Below are 24,343 nucleotides of genomic sequence, written 5' to 3'. Positions count from 1 at the left end.
GTGGAGTGCTCTCCCTGGCTCCGAGTATTTCCTAACTTTTTTGTTTGGGGGCCGTGCCCTGCGCTGGCGGTGCTCAGGGCTGACTCCTGCTCTGCACTCAGGGATCACTCCTGGCAGGGCTTGGAGGACCATCCGTGCGCGGTGCCGGGGATTCAACCCACATTTGATCCCTGGTACTGCACATGGTCACCCAGGCACTGCCAGGAACGATCCCTGAGCACTTAGCCAGGAGTACTCCCTGAGCACAGCTGGGTGTGGCCCAACCCGCCTCCACAGCCCCCTCCCACGAGAAAAACCTAAAGACTTAAATTAAAGAATGTGGGATCCCGTTGATGTGTTTTGAGCAGCAACATAACTGAAATTTATCTCTGTCCACCCCCCACTGCCCTCTTGCCTGTCTCGCCCTCTCTGCCCCTCCCCGACCTCACACACGCCAGGCACGCAGACGTGTACTCCGTAGCTGAGCCACGTTCCCCAACTCTTCTTTTAAAATTACTTTTGGGGGGGGGGCGGAGCGATAGCACAGCAGGTAGGGTGTTTGCCTTGCACGCGGCCGACCTGGGTTCGATCCCCGGCATCCCATATGGTCCCCCAAGCACCGCCAGGAGTAATTCCTGAGTGCAAAGCCAGGAGTAACCCCTGAGTATCGCTGGGTATGACCCAAAAAGCAAAAAAAAAATAAATAAAAAATAAAATAAAATTACTTTTGGTTTTCAACATTTCCCTATGAGAAACATGGATGTTATTGACGTGAAATAGACTTTCGTTACATTGATTTGACTGTGAAACAATTGAGGTGGTTTGCAAGTGTCTGTTTAGTAGCGTGATGATATTGGAGTCACATGATTTCTGATCTGTGGTTAGGCGAACTGCTTGTTCTTCTTTCCGTTTTTATTTTAATACAGGGTGTTGGTGACATTTGAAAACAGCTTGACGGTTCTCATAATGGTCAAATGAGTTTAATCTCCAAGTACTTAGAATAGTTCTTGCTAGTTGAGGCTTATAGTTAAGACATGGATTTATTTATTATATTATATGTTATATATATTTTATATATGCCAAAGACAGTAACAGTAAGTCTCACAATGAGAGACGTTACTGGTGCCTGCTCAAACAAATCGATGAGCAACGGGATGACAGTGACAGTGACAGATTATATATCATATATTTATTATATATTAGGACCGGAGCGATAGCACAGCAGTGGGGCATTTGCCTTGCATGTGGCTGACCTGGGTTCGATTCCTCCATCCCTCTCAGAGAGCCCGGCAAGCTACTGAGAGTATCCAGCCTGCACAGCAGAGCCTGGCAAGCTCCCTGTGGCCTATTCAGTATGCTAAAAACAGTGACAACAAGTCTCACAATGGAGACGTTACTGGTGCCCGCTTGAGCAAATCGATGAACAACGGGGCGACAGTGCTACTACAGTGCTAATTATACACCACCCTGAGGTAGAAATAGAGGAAGATGCAGTAGGGGCTGGAGAGCTAGTCCGGCGGGCAGCGTGCTGACCTCGCCTGGCCAAGCTGCTTTGGGTCCTCAGCCCCCTGGGGTTCCAGAATCCCTGCCAGGAACCACCCCTCCGTGCCAGCGGTTGGGCCTAACTTTCCTCCTCAAAAAAAAAAAAAAAAAAAAAAGATGCACCTGCCCAGCAGTGTCCGATAAGGCGTGGTCAGCTGGATTCTCTCCCGGCATCCCCCGTGCTTCAGTTCCGTGCGTGGGTCTCGCTGTTTCTCTCGGCCACCTGCAGTAGCTGCCGGGGCCACCCCGCGCTTCTAGCCCCGACCCAGCCTCCCGACCTCTCCCCCTACCAATGGCTCTTCCTTCTTGCCCTGGACATCATTACGACAGAGCCTGGCAAGCTACCCGCGGCGTACTCGACATGCCAAAAACAGTAACAACAACGGTCCTCACTCCCCTGATCCTGAAAGAGCCCCCAGTACGCCATCGGGCTACACTAGCACTCAAACACGATGCCCACTCAATACCTCTATTGCAAACCACAACACCCAAAAGAAGAGAGAACAGACAGGGACGAATGGAGACGTTACTGGCTCCCGCTCAAGCAGAATTGATGAACAGCGGGATGACAGTGATACAGTGATGTTTTTCATCACCCTTTTTATCAAATACACTTCATTTATTCCGTCTTGTCCAGAGATAATTTATTTCCTCCATGAACAGGTGTCAGTTTTCTGTACTGCCGTGGGTCATATTTGCTGTATATTGGTCTTCTGATTCTCACTTAAAGCTCTTCTGGGGGGCGGGAGCGATAGCACAGCGGGTAGGGCGTTTGCCTTGCACGCGGCCAACCCAGGTTCGAATCCCAGCATTTCATATGGTCCCCTGAGCACTGCCAGGAGTAATTCCTGAGTGCAAAGCCAGGAGTAACCCCTGTGCATCGCCGGATGTGACCCAAAAAGCAATAACTAACTAACTAACTAACTAAATAAATAAATAAATAAATAAAAGCTCTTCTGCGGTGCTACGGTGGTGACAGTGTTGTTGGGGCTCTTCGTCTTCCTCTGCACACAGTAGGCTCCTTCTTCCAGCCATACTTTGATTTTCCCATCAAGCTCCTGCTCTCTGTTCGCTTTCTCCCTCGCCACCTCAACAGACACAGGCCACCACAGGTGGGAGGTGCTCAAATGTAGCTTCCCCTGGACTCCTGACTAGTGTGTGATGTTGCTTTTGACAGATAAATGGGTTGGTCTGAATATTTCCGTAGTAGTATCCAGAGAGCCTGGAATGGCCTGTATCTACCATGAATTACAACATTGCTCCTATTTCAGATGCTTTCCTCGGGCGTAGACCAAGCGCAGAGAAGAGCTCACGCAGTCAGTGTTCGTTTCTTTGCAGGCTTTCAGGAAGCAACTCTTTCCTCACCACCTCCTGCTTGTCTTTCCCTTTCCAGAAGCTGCAAGTCGGGCCATAGTTCAGTTCCTGGAAATCAATCAGAGCGAAGAAGCCAGCAGAGGTTGGATGCTTCTGACAACAATTAACCTGTTAGCATCCTCTGGCCAGGTACGTTCTTTGTTTCCGTGTTGGATAACTCCGTCTCGTGAGTGTGTCTTCCCGAGAGATTGTTAAATTGAACTGATCATCGTATTCAAATAGGAGTTTATGATAACCATTATGTTCTTTGGACACACACGTTATTTTATGCTGCTTCCAGCACGTCAGTGAGGAGACTGGTACTTGTGCATTTTACGTGGACGTGCCCAACTTAGAACAGTGTTTTCCATCCTTGTCACATCATAATCAACAGGGAACATGATCCATTTTTTGTAATCTTGATGTGTGTTTATTTACATGTAAATTAAATGACAATAAAATACATATAGTTGAAGAAATCCACATGAACCTTGACATGTAAAAGTGAAGACAGACAAATAATACAAGAAGATCTGATAATGGTCACTATTTTTAAAAAGAAACTTTACCTCATGAGTAATTAGAGACAGGTAAACAAAAACAACATAATACCGAGTCACTACATAGCCAATGTAGCTTCTAGAGAAAACAGTTCTGAAAATACCACATGCTAACAAGAATTAAGAGAAATACACTGTGACTTATATTTTAGCAAAATAAAGTCTCATAACTACTAAATGCAATTAAGCATCCTAATGTAAAACTGAAAATATCCAGTATGCTTATGTTTACACAATGATGCCTATTTACAAGCACTCTTTATAATAACCCCCAAAAGTAAAAGAAATAATCTAACTACTCATCATAAGAAGAATGAATAAGTATATGATATGTATGTGGCATAATATTCAAGTGGATTTATTGTATTAACTGGAAAAACATGAAAATGGAAAGCAATACTGAGTGAAAGTGAAAATGTGGAAAGATATCTCCAACATATCACTTATACATGGTATAAATACACACAAATGGAAATTTATATTCTTTCATCAGAGATGCGATTATCTGTGGCAAAATTATATATAAACTTCCAAGTCCATCATATTTGAGAAATTGATCCATTTGTTTTTTTCCTTTGGCGTTTTTGTTTTGTTTTGCTCTTTTAGTTCGTTGTTGGGGCCATGCCTTGCAATGTTTCGTGGCTGCTTTAGGTTCGGTGGTCAGGGGACCTTGCAGTGCAGAAATTGGCATTACAATGCTGCCACATCCAAAGCCTGCACCAGGACATCCTGCCCTTGTACAGCACTTCGACAGACAGATGAACACCAGGCGCTTGAGACAAGGGGGAGAAACATCAAGGGCCTGAGCTGTGTTCACCACCTGCTGTGGAGTTGCATGGCGGAGTGCGGGCTTCCTGTCTGAAATACATTTCTTTATGATTTATTAGCAGTAAATGTTAGAGTTACACATCTGTTTTTATATTACTCTATTTGCAAAAGTGACTTTGGGAGTGTGGAGGACAAGGGGTTGCAAGTAGAAGCTTAAGAAGCGCCCATCTAAGGTACACCCAGAGCGGCTCTACTACTAAGGAATAAATATGTGGGAAATGCTTTTAATTTTCTTCTAAATTTTAATGGAGAATTAGGCGGTGCTTTAGATGTCCATATGGGATGATGGGGATCCAACCCATCCAGAGTGATCCTTGAGTACAGAGCCAGAAATAAGCCCTGAGTACCATCAGGTGTGGCCCAGAAATAAATTAAAAATCAGAACATGCTTAAACCAATTTTTAAAAATTAGAGATTGCCTATAACTTGCTTGGATACCAAGTTGTACTTTTAATCTATTAGGACTTAGATGAAAAGGAGAACTCATCATTTTTGGTCAATGGGAAGAGAAAACTGGTGGGAAAGGAGACATTTCTAACTGGAAACGGGGATGGATTAAAGGGAGATTTAGCGTTCTGTTTTATTTATTTTTATTTTTAATTTTTTTTGCTTTTCGGGTCTCACCCGGCAATGTACAGGGGTCACTCCTGGCTCATGCACTCAGGAATTACCCCTGGCGGTGCTCAGGGGACCATATGGGATGCTGGGAATCGAACCCGGGTTGGCCACGTGCAAGGCAAACGCCCTCCCCGCTGTGCTATCGCTCCGGCCCCCAGAAACACTCTATTTTAAAGCTCAACATTCCTTCCCCAGTTTTTAGTGAGCTGCGTAACTGCGTATCTGCTGTGTACGGGATACACCCGGCTGGAGAATAGGACATTTCTGGGGCTTTTCGTGTGTCAGCAGTTCTGAACCCTGCTTCCTCCAACAGAGCCTGCCTTGTCATCTAACCTTTCGTGCGACTTTCTGCTTTAATTCCCTGCACTTTTCCATTCCGCTCTTGCCGCTGTTTGATCATTCCTTTCATATTAACTCTGTCGCACAGGCTACCATTGTTGTACTTAAGAAATTGAGTCATAGCTGTGGATGAATTAGCTTCTTCTGGGGGCTGCCATCCTCTCTGACGCATGCTCAGCTCCAGTCCGCTGCCAGGCAGACTTTAGGCATTCATCAAATATATAACGAAAGAGCTGATAAATTAGCACACCATGCCAGCCGGCTAGCACTCAGTGTGGTAAGAGATTTTACTCCAAAATGCACCACAGAAGAGTTTTGTTAATTATTGCATCATAGTTCTTATAGTGTTCACTAATAAAAATTTAAAATTTGGGGGCTATAGCAATAGTACAGCAGGTAGGGCATTTGCCTTGCATGCAGCTGACCAGGGTTCAATCCTGGGCAACCCATATGGCCCCCCCAAGCACCACCGCCAGGAGTAATTCCTGAGTGTAGAGCTAAGAATAACCCCTGAACATCACTGGGTGTAACCCAAAAAAGCAATTATGTGTGTGTGTGTGTGTATATATATACGCACACACACATATATATATATAAATTTCTTTCTTTCGAGATATTCAGGAAAAAATATAGATTTTTTTCCCCATCATTGATGGCTTTATCTTTCAATTATTTTTTTTTTCTTTTTGGGTCACACCCAGCGATGCTCAGGGGTTACTCCTGGCTTTGCACTCAGGAATTACTCCTGGAGATCCTTGGGGGACCATATGGGATGCTGGGGATCGAACCCGGGTCAGCCGCATGCAAGGCGAACGCCCTACCCGCTGTGCTATCGCTCTGGCCCCCTCAATTATCTTTTAAATCATAATAAGAATAACATGTAAAAACTACTAATGTATAATTTATTGCTGACAATGTTTTCGTGGTTATTGTCTTCTCTAACGGTCATGTTAACATTAGAAGTTTGCCATGTAAACTTTCATTTCTACAAGTGGATCAACATGGAAAGTATCATGTTAAGTAAAACGAGTCAGAAAGAGAGAGAGAGACAGACATAGAAAGATCGCACTCATCTGTAAAATATAAAGTAACAGAATGGGAGACTGACACCCAAGGCTAGTAGAGATAAGGACCAGGAGGTCTTCCCCACAGCTTGGAAGCTGGCCTCACATGCTGGGGGAAAAGGCAGCTGAGATAGAAAAGGGAATTCCAAGTGTAGGGTGTTGGGAGGACCCGTTCGGGTTGAAAGATGCGTGCCACCAGAGACCGAGCATGGTGGCCACTCAGTACCTCTATTGCAAACTACAACACCCAAAAGGAGAGAGAACACGGCTGCAGAGGCAGCGTGGGGTGGTTGGGGGATGGGGTGGGGGTAGTGAGAGGGATACTGGGAACATCAGTGGAGGAGAATGGGCACTGGTGGAGGGATGGGTAAATGATCACTGTATGACTGAAATGCAAACACGAAAGTTCATAAGCTTGTAAAAAACAAATAGAAGTTTGCAATGTCCAATTTTTAGTGAAAGGTACAAGGTTCAGCAAGTTCACAGTTGCTTTTCCCTAAAGCTTGAAATTCGTGTTCTTTGACACATGCTTGCTTAATACCGAATACATCTCAATATGTGATTGATCACGGGTGACCAAATTGGAAAAGACCGTCAGCGGGGAATCTTTACATTATTTCAGGCATTTACTAAACGCCTGAGGTGGATCATTATTTTTGCTTCAAGTTTGTGAGCTAATGATTTGACTTCTGGCTCTAAACTTGTGGGCCAGGGAGATTGCTTAGCGGGCTGGAGCTCGTGCTCTGCAGGCCGGTGGCTCAGGGTAGACCCCCGGCACCATGTGGACCCCCATCCTGCAGCTCTGCCTCTGAGCAGCCGCAGGAAGTGTCAGAATAGGTGGGTGACCTTAGCTGTAGTCACTAGTCATGTCTCTGCTCATCTGCCTGTTCACCTGTCGGCTCTTGTTTTCCAGAAAACCGTGGACTGCATGACGACGATGTCCGTGCCTTCCACCCTGGTTAAATGTTTATATCTGTTTTTTGACCTTCCACATGTGCCTGAGGCGGCTGGAGGTGCCCAGAATGAGCTACCTCTAGCAGAACGTCGGGGGCTGCTCCAGAAGGTGTTCGTACAGGTATGGACGCCGCTGCGCGCCCCCCGGGTCCAAGAGAAGGGGTCTAGCTCATCTTCCATGTAGTCCATCTGCTTTCCTGTAAGTTGGCGTTGCCGCCTAACATTGGCTTTGCAAAGAGCTACTTTTGGTTTTGAGGAATATTTGAGACGAGTCCGTATTTCAGTACATATCCAACTATTAAGGTTTGCCTATGTATAGAAATTGTATCTCTGAAATATACTACGCAAACTTTTTGAGAATCAGATCGAGTTGGGAGCAGGTATTTCTTAAAATTTCAAGAAATTCTGTTTTATCATTATCATCATCATCGATATGATGATGATGATGATGATATTGGGACTGGAGTGATAGCATAGTAGGTAGGGCACTTGCCTTGCACGCAGCCAACTCGGGTTCGATTCCTCCGTCCCTCTCGGAGAGCCCAGCAAGCTACCAAGAATATCCCGCCTGCACAGCAAAGCCTGGCAAGCTCCCCGTGGCGTATTCGATATGCCAAAAACAGTAACAACAAGTCTCACAATGGAGACGTTACTGGTGCCCACTCGAGCAAATCGATGAACAACGGGGCGACGGTGCTACAGTGCTTTTATTATTGGTCATAGTAGTAGTATTCAGGAGAGCCTCCTGCCTGTAAACATTAGTCTTAGAGAAGACAGTCCATCCTCACGGGTGCTGCCACGTCTTCTGCTCGCTGCCTGTGCAGGGGCCACCTCTCCACGGAGACCCCTGTGCTGAGGTGTCACTGGGGATTAACAGAGGTGTCAAAATAGACCTTTGTTAGCATGCCCAGGAATATTCTCATCAGTTATGATATCTTTTATTGGAAAAATACTCTCCAAAGTTTTGAAACCTATAGATATTTAAAATAGAGCCTTTCCGTGGAATTAATGTAGTCGTTAAAAATAGCACACACACATTTGACACAAAAAAGACAAAAAAATTGCATGATTTTCCCTTGTCTGTATCTAAAATGGCCAAACTCTGACTGTGTAAAGTGACAGTTGCCAGGTACTGGGGTGGGGGAGTGGGAAGGAGAGTCCTATGGGGGTCGATAAGGTTGGAGTTTTGTAAGGAGAAAAGATCTCAGGATATGTTGTATGAAAGTAGACTTAAAAATGATTGAGGTGAAAATTTTGTATTCTTTTTGCCCCAATAAAAATATTAGCCCATACTGATACGAAACCAGTTGGCTGAAATAATGTAATCAGAGGGGCCAGTTTCTCTCCTCTGAGAATAATGATGTCTGCCGATGGGGCTTTTGTGCGGACTCAGTGGAATTATTATTATTATTATTATTATTAACCACACAAAGGTATGGTTCTTCACAGGATATATCAGACAGGAAATAAAAGTACTCCGGGGGCTGGGGAGGCAGTACAGGGATTAAAGTGTTTGCCTTGTAAGCGACCAAACCTGGTTTGATTCCCCCGAAGCCCAGATGGTCCCCTGAGTCCTGCCAGCAGTGGTTCCTGAGCACAGAGCCAGGAGTAAGCCCTGAGCACCGCCAGGTGTGGTCCCAAGTACCGCAAGAGGAGTGCTGTGGACCGCTGCTCTCGTCAGGACCACCACTGCTGTCGGGAGCGGAGATCGGACAGGATGTGGGTCTGTGGCATGCGGTCGCCAGTGGGGAGTTGGCTTCACATCACTGGGCCCTTTCCTGCAGGAGTGACTTGACCTTGTGGGATGCTAGTGATGAGAGGATAAGGAACGATGAAGATGAGGCAGTTTTAGATGATGAAGGAGGGAAGGAACATCAGGAAACAATGAATTCCAGGCTGGGACTGTGCAGGCCTGCCTTGTGTGCGTGAGATCTGGTTCTGATACCCAGCACTGAGGAAAAAAAACCAGCAAGTATTTATCGAGTACTTGATTTATTAGATACTTTAATGCTAATGTTTAATACCCGTTATTTCATAAAACTTTCAAGACATCCCATGGTATTTGGATGTATTTGTTTTTCCCCAAAATGATGTGAATAAATAGCACACATAGAGACTGTTTGTTTTATTATGCCTCTGGCAATAGATTGGAAGACAGAAGCAACGAGAATAAATAAAGGAAGAATAAAGGAAGAAATCACATAGGAATTAAAACTGCTTTAAGACAATATAGTGAATGGAGTAGGTTAATGTTTGCTGATCCAGCCAGTAGCCCTATTTTAATAAAACTTTGGAAGAACTTAATTCACACCTCAGGCAGTAAATGGAAGCTGGAATTTGTATATCTAATACTAAATAAATAGAGCATAGAGTCTTATAAAACTTTGGCAATAAACAGATGCCAGATTGTATATGTTTAATACTAAATAAGTATAGTATAGATTTCTTGTGAAACTTCAGATCTTAAAAAAAATTAGAGAACAGAAACAAAACTTAAAACCTTAAATCCATGGAAGCCAGATTTTGTTGGAAAATCTTAAATCCATGGAAAAACAAAACCTAAATCCACAGAAGCCATCGTTGTACATATGGGAACCAACTGCAGTCGTTGGGTGTTCAGGCCCAAAGGAAGGGAGAGATTTAAAGGGAACTTCTCTCTGACATTAGGGAACCGTAGCTGGGCACGGGGCCCTCCACGATCTTCCCAGGCCTGTGGCCTTCACTTCCCTGTTTTGGTTCCTCTCACACTGGACAGAGCCCTTGTTATTGTGTGGTGGAAAAACCACTGGAGACAAACACATTCCATGTTTTCAGAACAGATAGTGCTTCTGATTGCTGAAATCCCTGTTGATAGGATGTGACAGATGATGTCCCGGGACCTTCGCGGCTGGAACAGTGGCTTCACTGGGCAACTCTCACGAGTCCCGAGCCCTCTCTCCCACAGCCATCTGTCCTGATGCAGCCAGCTGCTAGTCGGCCGGGCTGGACGCTGGAACCGTGAATAGTTGCAGCATGTCTTTGCGTTGAAGGAGTTGGGGAAAGCAAGATCTCGCTTTCCCTGGCAGAGTGTGATTGCTCTCAGTGCTCTCCCCCAAGTGAGCAACTGTCCCACAGATGTCAAAAATCAGTGGCATCAAACAAAATTTAAGAGAAGCTATTTCTTAAAATATAGTTATTTTATTTCTATTGCCTAGTTTAAAAATACTTGAACAAGAGTCTTTAGCACCCAGAAGAGAAATGAACTCTTCCTGACACAGGGATGAGGGTTAGAAGAAGAAGAAGAAAAAAAAATTTCCTGAGGGTACAAACCACTGAATTCCCAAGTAGCAGCTCTGAGGCCCATGACCACTTGTGGAGTGTGTGGTTGGTAAATTATAGTTAATGACTCAGTTCTGTATTCCAGAATTGGAGAAGTTCTCAATCTTCTTTGAAAACCAGACCTTTTAAGGATTCTGACGAGTGTTGACTAGTAGCTGTAATCCTTCTGAATGGAAATAATTTTATTTTTCTCATATTCCCTTTCACTTGTATAGAAATTGGAATGATTTAAAATTAGTTTTCTTTTTAGTGATTCGTTTTTTTTCAATTTCCCTCTCCCTAAATCCGTAAATCTCTCTCTCTCTCTCTCTCTCTCTCTCTCTCTCTCTCTCTCTCTCTCTCTCTCTCTCTCTCTCTCTCTCTCTCTCTCTCTGTCACACAGTTACATGTGGAAAGCTAAGAATTAACTAAATTTAGAAAACTAAAATGTCATTCTTGAAAAATACTGTTGACTTTTATTCCCTTTCAAGGTAAGGTATGTGGAAAATACCATGCTGAAGAGAGCTGGTAAACACAGAGCACTCTTTGAAAAGTAAGCCGATAAAAGTAGGGCTGGTTAGCTCTCACTGTAACACACCTCTCAATTACAGGTGCCATTTTTAGTGGGGCTTTAATGATATCACTCATTCCTGCTGCCGAACGTTCAGGGATTTCAGTAATTAGACCCTCTGGATTTGGGAGCTCCTGGCTTCCCTTGTTCATTTGTTCCTGTGCCTTTGTTTTGTTTCACATTTTAGATCTTAGTGAAGCTCTGCAGCTTCGTTTCTCCGGCAGAGGAACTGGCTCAGAAGGATGATCTCCAGCTTTTATTCAGTGCAATAACCTCTTGGTGCCCTCCCTACAATCTGCCGTGGAGGAAGAGCGCGGGGGAGGTCCTCATGACCATCTCCCGACACGGCCTCAGTGTCAACGTGGTGAAGTACATCCATGGTGAATATGTCTTTATTCATTGGTGAAGTATATCCTTGGTGAATATGTCTTTATTCATTGGTGAAGTATATCCTTGGTGAATATGTCTTTATTCATTGGTGAAGTATATCCTTGGTGAATATGTCTTCATCCATTGGTGAAGTATATCCTTGGTGAATATGTCTTTATACATTTGCTGAAGTATATCCATGATGAATATGTCTTCATTCATTGGAGGCGCTCTGGATTGCCACCCGCTTTTTTTCCCCTCATATACCTCATATAAATTCATGGTCATATTTTTTTACCTCACAGTTCTTCTAAAGGTTCAGTTTTATTTTACACTAGAAATTGTATTTGCCAGGAGAAAGTTGTTTAAATTTTATTTGTGAAGCATTTTGAGTGACATATTTTCATATGTTAGGAACATATTTTCATCTGTTCCTAAGGATAAATGTATAACTACAAGTTAAAATGATCTCATTGACATAAATGTCCAGTCAGAACCTGTGTTTTGTGCCATAGTCTCTTAAGTGGATTTTTCGCAAGCACTAAGGAGTAGTTATTCATTCTGCTTAATTCATATACAGCTAGTCACCAAGCCCCTGCCCCCCCTCACACACACAGACTTTTTTTTTTTATGTACCTGGCAGTGCTCAGGGCTTACTCCTGGTTCTGTGCTCAGAGATCACTCCTGACAGGCTCAGGAGATCATCATAGGAGTCACCGGAGATCCAACACAGGGATGCCACATACACGGCCAGTGTCCTATATGCTACACTCTCACCTTGGCCAAACAACCATCCTTAAAAACGAATGTCTTCCTAGCAATTTTCGCAGATATTGAAAGGTTCACAATCTGTATCAGTAATGTTGGTGAAACAACTATAGCATATCAAATAATTTACATATATATAAATGTAAAAATATAAAAAGTTTCTCATTTATATAACTTATTTATATATTTATAAGTATATTATGTGTGAAAGTACATAAAGTACATAAATTCTGGAGAATTATCAAAATAACTTCTAGGGCAACTATTTTTTCTGACATTAGTCACCGAATGTTTTTTGCATCCTCTTGGAATCTTAGCTTTGTCATCTGACATTGGGTTGAGTTAGTGATAGGGCATATCTGTGTTGTAAACTAGTAAAAAAAAATTAGCCAGACATGACTTTAAAAATTTTCACTTCTTCATGTCCTTCTGTATCACATTTGAACTTTTGACTCGTTCTTGGATTTTTCTGGAACTTAGAAGCTTTCCATTTTTTGCTTCAGCATTTTTGTGCCTAAAATAACATTTGTTGGTGGGCAATCATTTTGCCTAAGGATAGAATATCTAAATGTGATGTAAGAATTAGAACATGCAGCAACTATCCAGTGCGCCCACTGCATTCCTCTTGATTCACTTCCTAGAGTCAGGCCTTGGATTGAATTGAAACTGGCGTTCACGTTTAGTACGCGTATCCTTTGCCTCTTTACTTCACTTAATGTTTCACAACACATTGCTTGCAATTGCCAATGGTTGAAAAGAACTTTTTTATAGCTCTTGACATAAATGATATGTTGAATTTTTTTATTCTTGCAGAAAAAGAATGTTTATCTACGTGTGTTCAAAATATGCAGCAGTCGGATGACCTGTCTCCCCTCGAAATTGTTGAAATGTTTGCTGGGCTTTCCTGCTTCCTCAAAGATTCCAGTGATGTTTCTCAGACGCTATTGGATGATTTTAGGATATGGCAAGGGTACAATTTCCTCTGTGATCTCTTACTCAGGTAAAAACAAACAGAAACCCGGCCACCCACACAACGTAAGAATATCTTGTAAATGTTTACCCAGTCATTTCATCAAGGGAAACAGTGGGATTTGAGGTTATGGAAAGAAAGAAATCAGCAGTTTTATTTCATGGTGACTTTATTATATTGACTTGGTCTTTTTTTAGATGTCAACAGAGTAAGTAGATGTAGAGGCCAAAGAGACAGTCTAGAGGGGCAGGCTCTTGGCTTGAACACGGCAGGCCTGGCTTCAATCCCCAGCATCCCGTACGGTCCCCGGAGCACCACCAGGAGTGACTCCTGAGCGCAGTCAGGAGTGAGCCTTGAGCCCTGTCAAGGGTAACCCAGAAGTTACAGCTGAGCATCGCCAGGTGTGACCCAGACTTGGTGGGGTGGGGAAGGGTCAGGAGTAGATTTTGGGGGAGCTGAGTTTCTGGTAACGTAGGGGTCTAACAGACCCTCAGAGGGTGAGACCCTATGCTAGGTGTCTCGTGTCACAAAATAGAGTCAGAAACACATTCACTTCCTGCGCCTCCTTCACCCAAGTCCCTAATTACTTTTCTTCTGGGTGAACTTAGAATTAAATCAGCAACTAGAGTCTGCAGGGGGGTGGAGTTAGCTGTGAGGTGTGAACGGTGAGCCGGCTAGTGCCGGAGGCTTTCTGCTGGCCTCTCTCTCTAGCCCCTGCAGGAAACTTCCTGGAATATTATATCTGTTTGCTTTTTGCCTCTGAGGATAAGATTTCCTTTCATGAATGTTCTGCTGCAGAGGCAGGGCGGGGTGGTGGGGGATGGGGTGGGGGTGGTGAGAGGGATACTGGGATCATTGGTGGAGGAGGATGGGCACTGGTGGAGGGAGGGTAAACGGTCACTGTGTGAGTGAAATGCAAACACAAAAGTTCATAAGTTTGTCACTGTACATCACAGTGATTCTCTAATAAAAAATTTAAAAAAAAAAAAAGATTTCCTTTCGTGTCAGATTTGAGAATATAACCCAAGAAAAATGTATTTGCTAAACGCTACTTTTCTTAGATTGGAACAAGCGAAAGAGGCGGAATCCAAAGACGCCCTGAAGGACCTGGTGAATCTGATCACGTCGCTGACCACGTATGGCGTCAGCGAGCTCAAGCCGGCGGGAGTGACCACGGGGGCGCCCTTCCTGCTGCCCGGCTTCGCCGTGCCCCAGCCCGCGGGCAAAGGTGGGTGCTGTCTGCATTTCCGAGAAAGAAAGAACGTTCGGTTGGGGTTTCGACTGCCCTGAATTGACATTCGTCTGTCGAAAGGTCAAATGTTGCTTTTTGTTGAAGTTTGTGCTCTTTGGGGATTCTGATTTTTAAGTCAACACCTTTAGCTGATTGATTTTCTCAAAAACAATATTTGAGAAATATCCTAAAACTAAACAGTAAGTTGTTTTTTTTTTTTTTTTGTCTGAGGGTCAAGCTCCTTACACTGTAAGGAAGTACTCCACCACGGAGCTCCAGCCCCGCCCCAGCCTAACCGTCTTGCTTTGGCATTTCACACATTTACACTTCATGGGGATGAAATTGTTCAGCTCTTATCTCTATGCTTATCTTTACTATGCATATTATGTGTATATATACATACAGATATGTATATATACATATACATATATTAATAGGTTGTGTTTTTTTAAAGGTGCAAAGTGCAAATCCATGGAGCTTTTAGTTTTGTTTTTTCATCTGGGGGCCACACCCCACACCAGTTGGTACCCAGGTGTTCCCCTGGCTCTACACTCAGGAATCACCCCTGACAGTGCTCAGAGCACCCCCATGGGCTGCTGTGGATCGAACCCAGGTCAGCCAAGTGCAAAGCAAACACCCTACACACTGTACCATTGTTCCAGCACCACTTTTTTTATTATTATTAAACTAAGCCAGCTGAGAGATAAAAAAGTTAGATTGTTCTCAGAGATTAATTTTAGAGTTAAGTTTCCTAACTGACTCCTTATCTAGTGACCTAAAACAGCCTATTTTAGAGTTTATAACATCTAATTAACACACAGCTGCAAGCTTGGGGCTGGGGAGATGGCCCCGAGGGCTGGAGCATCTGTTTGCATGTGGGAGCTCTGGGTTCGCTCCCTGGACCACGCGTGCCCCCGAGCACAGCAGGAGTGAGCGTGCGCCCTGAGCCAGGGTAGCCCAGGCGTCTCTCCTGCAAAAAAAGTTTGAGGATGCAAACTAGTTTAATTATTTAATTTTTCTTAATACATCATAAATGTTTTGAAAGCATATGACCTTGGAGGTCTCGAATAGTTTCTTTCACATCTCTGTGCTATAAACAGGCAGTATAGTAGGGTATGTGCGTGCAGAATTGAGCTCGCAATAAAGTACTCTCACATCTAGTTACTGACATTTCACAAGCACATTGTCTGGGGATTTTCTGTCTCGTTGTTTTTTGGGGAGTGGTGTTGGTCACAGCTTACTCCTGGCTCTGTGCTCAGTGATCACTCTTGGCAGTGCTCAGGGAGCCTTGTATGATACTGGGGATCAAACTGGTCTTTGACAAGAGCAAGGCAAGTGCCTTAACACTTGTGTGATGTCTTTGGCTCCTGTTTGTGTTTATGTTAGAAATTAAGCTGTTTCTTAAGTTTTCAAGTCAACAAGAATACAGGAGATCCCAAAGTTAGTTCATGGAATAAAATAGTGAAGAGTTGTGACTTAGACTAGAGGCTCAGATGCACTAAGACAAAGTGTTCAATATGTAACCTGTGGACTTTTTAAATGAGTCTCTGCAATAAGTACAAACCCAGGCATATTCTACTGGATATATTAAAGATTCATTTTTTTTAATGCTAAGAAATATCTGGGGTCATAAAAATGTTCTATATTACAGACTAAATATAATGCAATACATGTTGGGTTTTAGAATGTTTCACAACAGCTACTTACAATAATAAAATTCCATAGTGAGAGGGTCGAAAAGCACAGTCGAAGCTCCTTCCTCTGATGTCCCTGGACTGCCTCACTTATAAAATAATATTCAGTGTATAACCTGGCACCTTCACTGGTATTGAATTTGGTGACATAATATCTACAATAGCAAAGTTACTTAGACAGGATACTGCCCCCCGAGTCAGAGGTCAGTGACCATGAATGACCTAACCTTTTCGCTGTCAATTTCTTCAGAAAATTGTTGTGGTCCTCAATAAAATACTATGCAGCTGTTAGGAGAGATGAAGTGATGCAATTTGCTTATAAGAGGATGGACATGGAGAGCATCATGCTAAGTGAAATGAGTCAAAAAGAGAGCGACAGGCATAGAAGGACTGCACTCATTTGTGGAATATAAAATAACAAAATATTAGACTGACACTCAAGGACAGTAGACACAAGGGCCAGGAATATGGCCCCGTAGTTGGAAGCCTGTCTCATGAGCTGGGGGAGGAGGCAGCTGGGATGGAGAAGGGATCACTAAGTCAATGATGGCTGGAGGGATCACTCTGGATGGGAGATGTATGCTGAAAGCAGATAAAGAACCAAATGGGATGGCCTCTCAGTATCTGTATTACAAACTGTAATGCCCAAAAGTAGAGAGAGTATGGGGGCAGTTGTCTGCCCTAGAGGCAGGGGAAGGGTTGGAAAGGGGAAGGGGGATACTGGGACATAGGTGGTGGGGAATGTGCACTGGTGGAGGGATGGGCGTTCGATCATTGTATGACTGAAACTCAAACATGAAAGCTTGTAACTGTGTCTCACAGTGATTCAATTTAAAAAAAATCGTCGTGATCCTCTAAAGAATGAAGGGCCATCTCCGGCAGTGTGGGTGCTGGGGGTGTGGCACGTGTGATACTGGGGTGCAAAGTTGAGTCCTTGTGCAAGTCACCCGCATCGGACCCCAACTGTCCCCCCAGCTGCCCATGTGTGTGTGTGCTCAGGGAGTCAGAGTTTATATCCTATTAGAGTCACTCTTTTGGTGGCAGGGTACTGTGCCACTCCCATCTCCTCACCATTGTTCCTGGACCCTCTCCTCCTTCCTGCCCTTTCCCCGTTTCATTGATCATCGATCATCTCAGGCTTGGTTTCCCTTGGGGATTGTCTGAGCCCTGTCTTTGTTTCCTGTAGTTTGCACATCCACAAGATCTTCGAGTATTTACTTACGCTCTGCCTCACTTATGAGGACACCCTCCTCTTCCGTCTGCGATGGGTTTTGTCAAGAATGTTAGAGACCATTCTATACCTGTTTGTGGTTGTGTGTGTGTGTTTGTGTGTGTTTTTAATTAACATTTTTGGGCCAGACCTGGCAATGGTCAGTGGTCACTTACTCCTGGCTCTGCACGCAGGAATTATCCCTGGTATGCTCGGGGAACCATGTGGGGTGCCGGGGATCGAACCTAGGCTGTTGGCTCACAAGGCAAGTGCCTTCCCCTCTCTATTATCTCTTCGGCTATTATCTTGTTGTTGTTGTTTTAATTTTTTAAAATTTTATTGACTCACTACGAGATAGTTACAAGCTTTCATGTTTGGGTTACGATTCTTGTTTGTTTAGTTGGTTTTCTGGGTTTTTTACCCCCAGGACCTTCTATAACTTCATTTTACAAAAAAAAATTATTCTTGTTCATGTCGGCAGCTCCCATGAGAGATGACTGTACTTTTCTTTTTTGTTCATGTTTTTAATCAAACTCGAACCCGAAGTGCCTTGTGGTATTCATCCCGGGCTTTCCTCCGCGGGCACTTGATCTCTGCGTGTGCCGCTGCTCCGTGCCAGCCGGGTAGCCGCCTGCCTGCCTGGGCGCAGCCTTGCTCGCACGTGGCCACGCTCCGCTCTGCCCGGGGCCGCCCGCAGCGTGCGTCCTGAGCGTTCCTTCGCCGCCTCCTTGCGTTAACAGAGTTGTCGAGTTGGATCGGACCCTACAGCTCACTCTTTGGGTGTCCAGGCTGCCTTCGAGCTCTGCTTGCTTCGCCTCCCGTCCGACTCCCCTCCTCACTTCCGTCCCGGCAATGTCACGGAGTCTGTCCCTGGGGACTTAGCCTCAGAGGAACAACATTCCGTGTCTGTTTTACCGCGGGGATTCCCGTGTTTCTGTATTCGTCTTCTTCTGTTGACTGGCAGTGCCAGGGATGGAGCCCGGAGCCGTGCCCAGATGGGCCAGGCATGTCCTCGGCCCCCGAGCCGCTGCCCTTGGCCCTCCTTACCTTCCCTCTGCCTGTGCCCGCCCCCTGCCTCCCTCGTTCACCTCTCCCTGTGAGAGAGTTAGGGTCTTTAGGGTCTTCTGTGTCGTCTCTGCGGGTCCCTTTCTCGCCCTTCGTTTCTCCTGCTTCTGCCCGCGTGGAGTGTGAGATCGATGGGGCCTGCCGGCCTTTGTCATGGGTTCAGCTCTTCACCTTTCTTTCTTGTAATTGAGGTGCCAAACAAGCTGGAGCCAGTTGGTGGAAATTTTGAGAATTATAGAGGAGACATCTGCTTATTAAAATATTAGGGTATTTATCTTTCGGTGTCGAAGGGGTCTTCTGGCCCCGTGTAACCGTTCAGATCTAGTCACTGTTCTCCTTCCGGATGATGCGTCCTGGCCTCTGCTGCCACTGGCTACCCGCGTGCTGCCCCTGCGAGGGTACCCGGACTGCCCGGAGCAATCTTCCTCGCTTGTGTTGTGTTTCTTCACTTGTCCGTGTGGTCTCCCTTAGCGGCACTCACTTCGTCGCTTTGAGTCTGTGACAATTTTTTTTTTTTATTATTTTAATGAATCACCGTGAGGTACAGTTACAGACTTACAACTTTCATGCTGACATTTCAGTCATACAATGATTGAGTACCCCTCCCTCCGCCAGTGCCCATTCTCCACCACCAATGTCCCCAGTGTCACTCCCGCCACCCCACCTCTTCCCACCCCCTGCCTCAGTGGCCGGCACAGTCCCTCTGACTCTCTCTCTGCTTTGGGGTGTTATGGTTTACAATATGGCACCAGTCAGCCATCATGTTTGGTCCATAGTTTAGTTTCAGCACGCATCTCCCATCCCGGTGATCCCTCCGATCATCATTGGCTTAGTGGTCCTTTCTCCATCTACCTGTCTTTTCCCCCGGCACATGAGATCAGCTTCCAAGCCACGGGGCGATCCTCCTGGCCCTTGTCTCTACTATCCTTAGGTGTTCTTCTCCTGTTATGTTACTTTATATTTCACAAATGGAGCCCATGACAAATTTTAGAAGCCAGCAATAGCTTTCATCTCCCACAAGTACTTTCTACCTCAACTTTTCTAATGCTCTGCATTAACTGCAGCTAGTTTGGTGAGTCATGGATTAATTCTTGGTTTGTTTTTAAGGTGGTGTGTTTGAAAATGAAATGTTTAGAAGTATAGTTTTATCTGGCCAAAAAGTACTCTAGCATATGCCTGTGTGAAGCTGCAGCACTCTTAGCTCGAAAATAAAATAAACATCAAACTTTTATTGGTTTGTTTGATTTTTGCTTTTGGGGTCATACCCGTGATGCACAGAGGTCACTCCTGGCTCTGCACTCAGGAATTACTCCTGGTGGTAATCAGGGAACCATATGAGATGCTGGGAATTGAGCTCAGGTCGGCCGCATGCAAGGTAAACGCCCTACCCGCTGTGCTATTGCTCCAGCCCCTAAACATCGAACTTTTAAATGTATGAATATCATAGTGCATCCCAGGAGCCGGAAGGCTCTTTCCCTCGGTGCTCCCTGCTGCTACTCGGGCTGTGGTCAAGCATTCATCTGCAGCATAGGAGGCTTTTCAGATTTTTTGGTAATTGTTTGTGTCGACAAGATTCACCTTACAGATAGTTAAACACCTACATGTTTCCAAACTCTAATGCCAGGACTATAAAGTATGCTTTGTTGTCTCCAAAGTGGCCTACTTTCTCAGAATATACTATTCTGGGCTTTTAATATTTACAATTATATATCATATGTTTCGCAGTTCTTGGTTTGTTGTTGGTTTGGGAGCCACACCTGGCAATGCTCAGGGCTCACTCACTCCTGGCTCTGCAGTCAGGAATTATTCCTGGCAGGGCTCCAGGGAACATATGGAGTGCAGGGGACTGAACCCAAGTTGACCCTGTTTAAGGGAAGCATCTAACCTGCTGTCCTATCTCTCCGACCCGTATCATGTGTTATTTTTAGTTTAAACAGCTGAACCTGACGAAGACAAGGAAGACCCTTTTTGAAACCAGAATGTGTTCTTAGAAAATAGTTGACAAGTGTGAGAGTTCATGATTTGTTTAAATAGCCTGGTTTGCCATGATTAGAATGTCACATCACACTTACTTTTGTGTTCTTATTTTCTATTTTAGGTCACAGTGTGAGAAACATCCAGGCCTTTGCAGTGCTCCAGAACGCATTTTTAAAAGCAAAAACCCACTTCCTTGCCCAGATCATCCTTGATGCCATAACAAATATTTACATGGCCGACAGTGCCAATTATTTCATCCTCGAGTCCCAACATACACTGTCCCAGTTCGCAGAGAAGATTTCCAAACTCCCAGAAGTACAAAGCAAATACTTTGAGATGCTAGAGTTTGTCGTTTTTAGCTTAAATTATATCCCTTGTAAAGAACTCATTAGCGTTAGCATTCTCTTAAAGTCCAGCTCTTCCTACCATTGTAGCATCATTGCCATGAAGACACTGCTCAAGTTTACACGACACGACTATATCTTTAAAGATGTGTTTAGGGAGGTGGGTCTTCTGGAAGTCATGGTCAACCTTTTGCACAAATATGCTGCCCTCTTGAAGGATCCAACTCAGGCACTCAACGAGCAAGGTAAAGGTAAAACACTTTCCATATACCTGATATATATTATATATACATAGGGATTTGGACAGACTGTTGGCTCCGACTTTTGTTCATCTTTTGTTTGGTTATAGAAGTTAGTGGCTTAGTAACATGCATTATTGTGACACCTTGGTGAACATTTCTCGGAGTTCACTTGTGTGTTTGGCCTCTTGGAGAATTAGGAAAGAGGAGTCTAGAAGTGTCACTGTGGTAGAAGAGAATTTCAGGTAACAATTGAGGAAGGCATTTCTGAGCCGCATTGCCTGTGTCTACTGCATTGTGTTTCCAAGTAGGTACAAAAGTATTTCAAAGCTTTTCAAATATACCTCAGAACTATAAGAGCCAGAATTATTATAAGCACATGTCCCAAACTATGGCAACTAAATGCCCAAACGAGATTGGTAAAAAGTTGGGGTGCGAGTGGAGAGAAGCTTGGGTCGGGGGGAGCTTCGATGGTTGGTAGGTTCGGAAGTGGCTATTAACGGCCTGCTAAATCACCGTGTTGAGGAAAAAATGTTTGATTATTCACCTGGGGTTTCCAAAGGCTACTCAAGGGCTGACTCCTGCCTTGTGCAAGACTCCTGCCCCACCCAGGAACTACTTTTTAAATTCCTAAAACAAAACTGAGTCAAGGGAATAAAATGAAGCTGCCTGTTGGGATTTGAACCTGCGATCCTTTTCCCCAGGGGACTCCAGAAACAACAGCTCAGCCGAAGACCAAAAGCACCTGGCGCTGCTGGTGATGGAGACCTTGACGGCTCTGCTCCAGGGCTCCCACACGAACGCAGGTGAGCACGGCACTGCCCGCACGCGCCCGGGACACCCTGTGGCTCGGGGGTCTTGATCTCTAGGCTCACGTCACGGGCAGTAAAAACTGTCTGTTCATTAATGGTATTTTTTTTTTGTTTTAAAATGTTTTCAACTTTAATTTTTAAAATTGCAAATACTGTGCTAACACCTACACAAATAAATATGTTATTTGGGGTACTTTACAATTCTGGTTTTTTTTTTTTTAATGTTTTAAATTTTATTGAATCACTGTGAGATAGTTACAAGCTTTCATGTTTGGGTTACAATCTCACAATGATCAAACACCCATCCCTCCACCAGTGCACATTCCCCACCACCAATATCCCGGGTATAACCCCCCTTTCCCACCCTCCCCCTGCCTCCATGGCAGACAATATCCCCCAGACTCTCTCTCTACTTCTGGGCATTATTGCTTGCAACACAGACACTGAGAGGTCATCATGTTTGGCCCATTATCTACTTTTGGCACACATCTCCCATCCCAGCTGGTTCCTCCAGCCATCATTTTCTTAGTGATCCCTTCTCTATTCCATCTGCCTTCTCCCCTCCGCTCATGAAGCAGGCTTCCAGCTATGGGACAATCCCCCTGGCCTTTGTATCTACTGTCCTTGGATGTCAGCCTCATGTGATGCTACCCTACACTCCACAAATGAGTGCAGTCTCTCTATGCCTGTCCCTCTCTTTCTGACTCATTTCACTTAGCATGATACTCTCCATGTTTATCACCAATGGCATTCGTATGTCTCTAGAAATATGACATTGTTAAGTTGTATAGGTTTGTCCATGAAAGAAATAATGGAATGATTAGTGTTATATTGTTAGTAGCATGAATTACTTCCGAAGTATTACTTTTTCCATTTTTATTTACATAACACAGATATTTAACCAGATGAGGTTTAAACATATTTTGCCACTCTATTTGTTTCGTGTCGTGATTGTAGAAAATAATGTCTCTTCTTTCAGAAATCCAGGTTAGAATCTTACGTTACAAGTTTGGGAAAATCTTGAAAGAGTTTCTTAAGAATGTGCCCGTCCTAAGTAAATGGATTCATTTAAATTTTTGTGTTATCTTTGGTTTCCACTTCCCACCCCTCTTCTACCTGTTATTAGCCATCCAGCCCTAGTTAGAACACATCGTTTATGCTTTTTAAGAAGATTCTGAGGTTTTTTTTTTTTTGCTTTTGTTTTGGGGCTACACGTGGTGTGCTCTGAGCTCCTGCCTCTGTGCTCAGGGATGGGTCCCTCCCGCAGGGGCTCAGGGGACCTTAGGAGGTGCCGGGGCTCTAACTGGGCTGGCCACGGGCAAGGCCAGGCCGTTCCCTGCTGTGCGATCGCTCCGGCGCCTGGACAGACAGCTTTTCCAGGCTTGAGTCTTGCCTTCTGCGCTGTGTTGGCCCTGGGCATGGGGGCACCTCTGGGTTTCTCTCCTGCGTCTGCGTGGCTAAGGAATGAAGACTCAGTCGGCCAGTCCTGTACAGCCTGGGGAGTGGGTCCCTCAGGAGTTTCTCTTCCTCTGTTCACTGTGCTCTCGCTTTTGGCCATCTGCTCTGGGGAGTTTGGTTTCTTGTCATTTTTCCAGTCGTAAAACAATTCATTCCCTTCATTTTTCGGAAATCTTACGCAGTTTATGTATCATTTATTTGGGAATTGCTGGCCTGATATCTTATCACATAAATAATTCAGTATTGTGCAGCTTAACAGTCTTACATAAAATATATATACAGGGGGCTGGGAGTGATAGCACAGTGGGTAGGGCATTTGCCTTGCACACGGCCGTCCTGGGTTCGAATCCCAGCATCCCATATGGTCCCCTGAGCACTGCCAGGAGAAATTCCTGAGTGCAGAGCCAGGAGTAACCCCTGTGCATCACTGGGTGTGACCCAAAAAGCAAAAATAAAATAAAATAAAATATATATGTGTGTGTGTGTGTGTGTGTGTGTGTGTGTGTGTGTGTGTGTGTGTATATGTATATAAATTTCCTTGGTCTCTTTCAACATATGAAAAATTTTAATATTTCAGAGTTGAAGGTTTTGAACATGAGGAGCATGCTCAAATATGCCTTGCGTTCAGAAAATTCTAGAGAAAATTCACTTTTATTGATACCTCACAGTGCAATTTTGCGATTATAACTTATGCAGTGTAATATCTGGATAGTGTCATTTGATTTTTTTCTTTGACTCGCTCTTCCTACAGAAAGAATTAAATTTCAGCTTACCTGACCTGTCTCAGAGCATCTCATACTAACACTCCACCCCTTTTTCGGGGTCTGTTTTCTCTCTCCAAGGGATTTTTCGAGAATTCGGAGGTGCCAGGTGTGCACATAATATCGTGCGGTACCCGCAGTGCCGGCAGCACGCGCTGCTCACCATCCAGCAGCTGGTGCTCTCGCCCAACGGGGACGACGACATGGGCACGCTGCTGGGACTCATGCACTCCGCCCCACCCACCGAGTTGCAGCTGAAGACTGACATTTTAAGAGTAAGTGCGACAGAAGCGTGTCTTCGAGCTTTCACGATGAAAGTCTTGGGTTGTTTTCAAGCGAC

General features: G+C 44.6%; 1 protein-coding gene across 1 annotated transcript in view; it reads left to right on the top strand.

The window, feature by feature from the left end:
- WDFY3 (WD repeat and FYVE domain containing 3) overlaps positions 1-24,343 on the top strand; it is a 284,440-nt gene that overhangs the window by 132,518 nt on the left and 127,579 nt on the right. Inside the window, 8 exon segments of the mRNA XM_055139598.1 lie at positions 2,915-3,024; positions 7,197-7,358; positions 11,293-11,485; positions 13,056-13,242; positions 14,274-14,440; positions 20,511-20,978; positions 21,677-21,778; positions 24,085-24,278. Coding sequence (XP_054995573.1) covers positions 2,915-3,024; positions 7,197-7,358; positions 11,293-11,485; positions 13,056-13,242; positions 14,274-14,440; positions 20,511-20,978; positions 21,677-21,778; positions 24,085-24,278 — 1,583 coding nt within the window.

The sequence above is a fragment of the Sorex araneus genome, chromosome 5 (assembly GCF_027595985.1).
Source record: "Sorex araneus isolate mSorAra2 chromosome 5, mSorAra2.pri, whole genome shotgun sequence".
NCBI lineage: Eukaryota > Metazoa > Chordata > Mammalia > Eulipotyphla > Soricidae > Sorex > Sorex araneus.
This window is presented reverse-complemented; position numbering and strand designations above follow the sequence as displayed.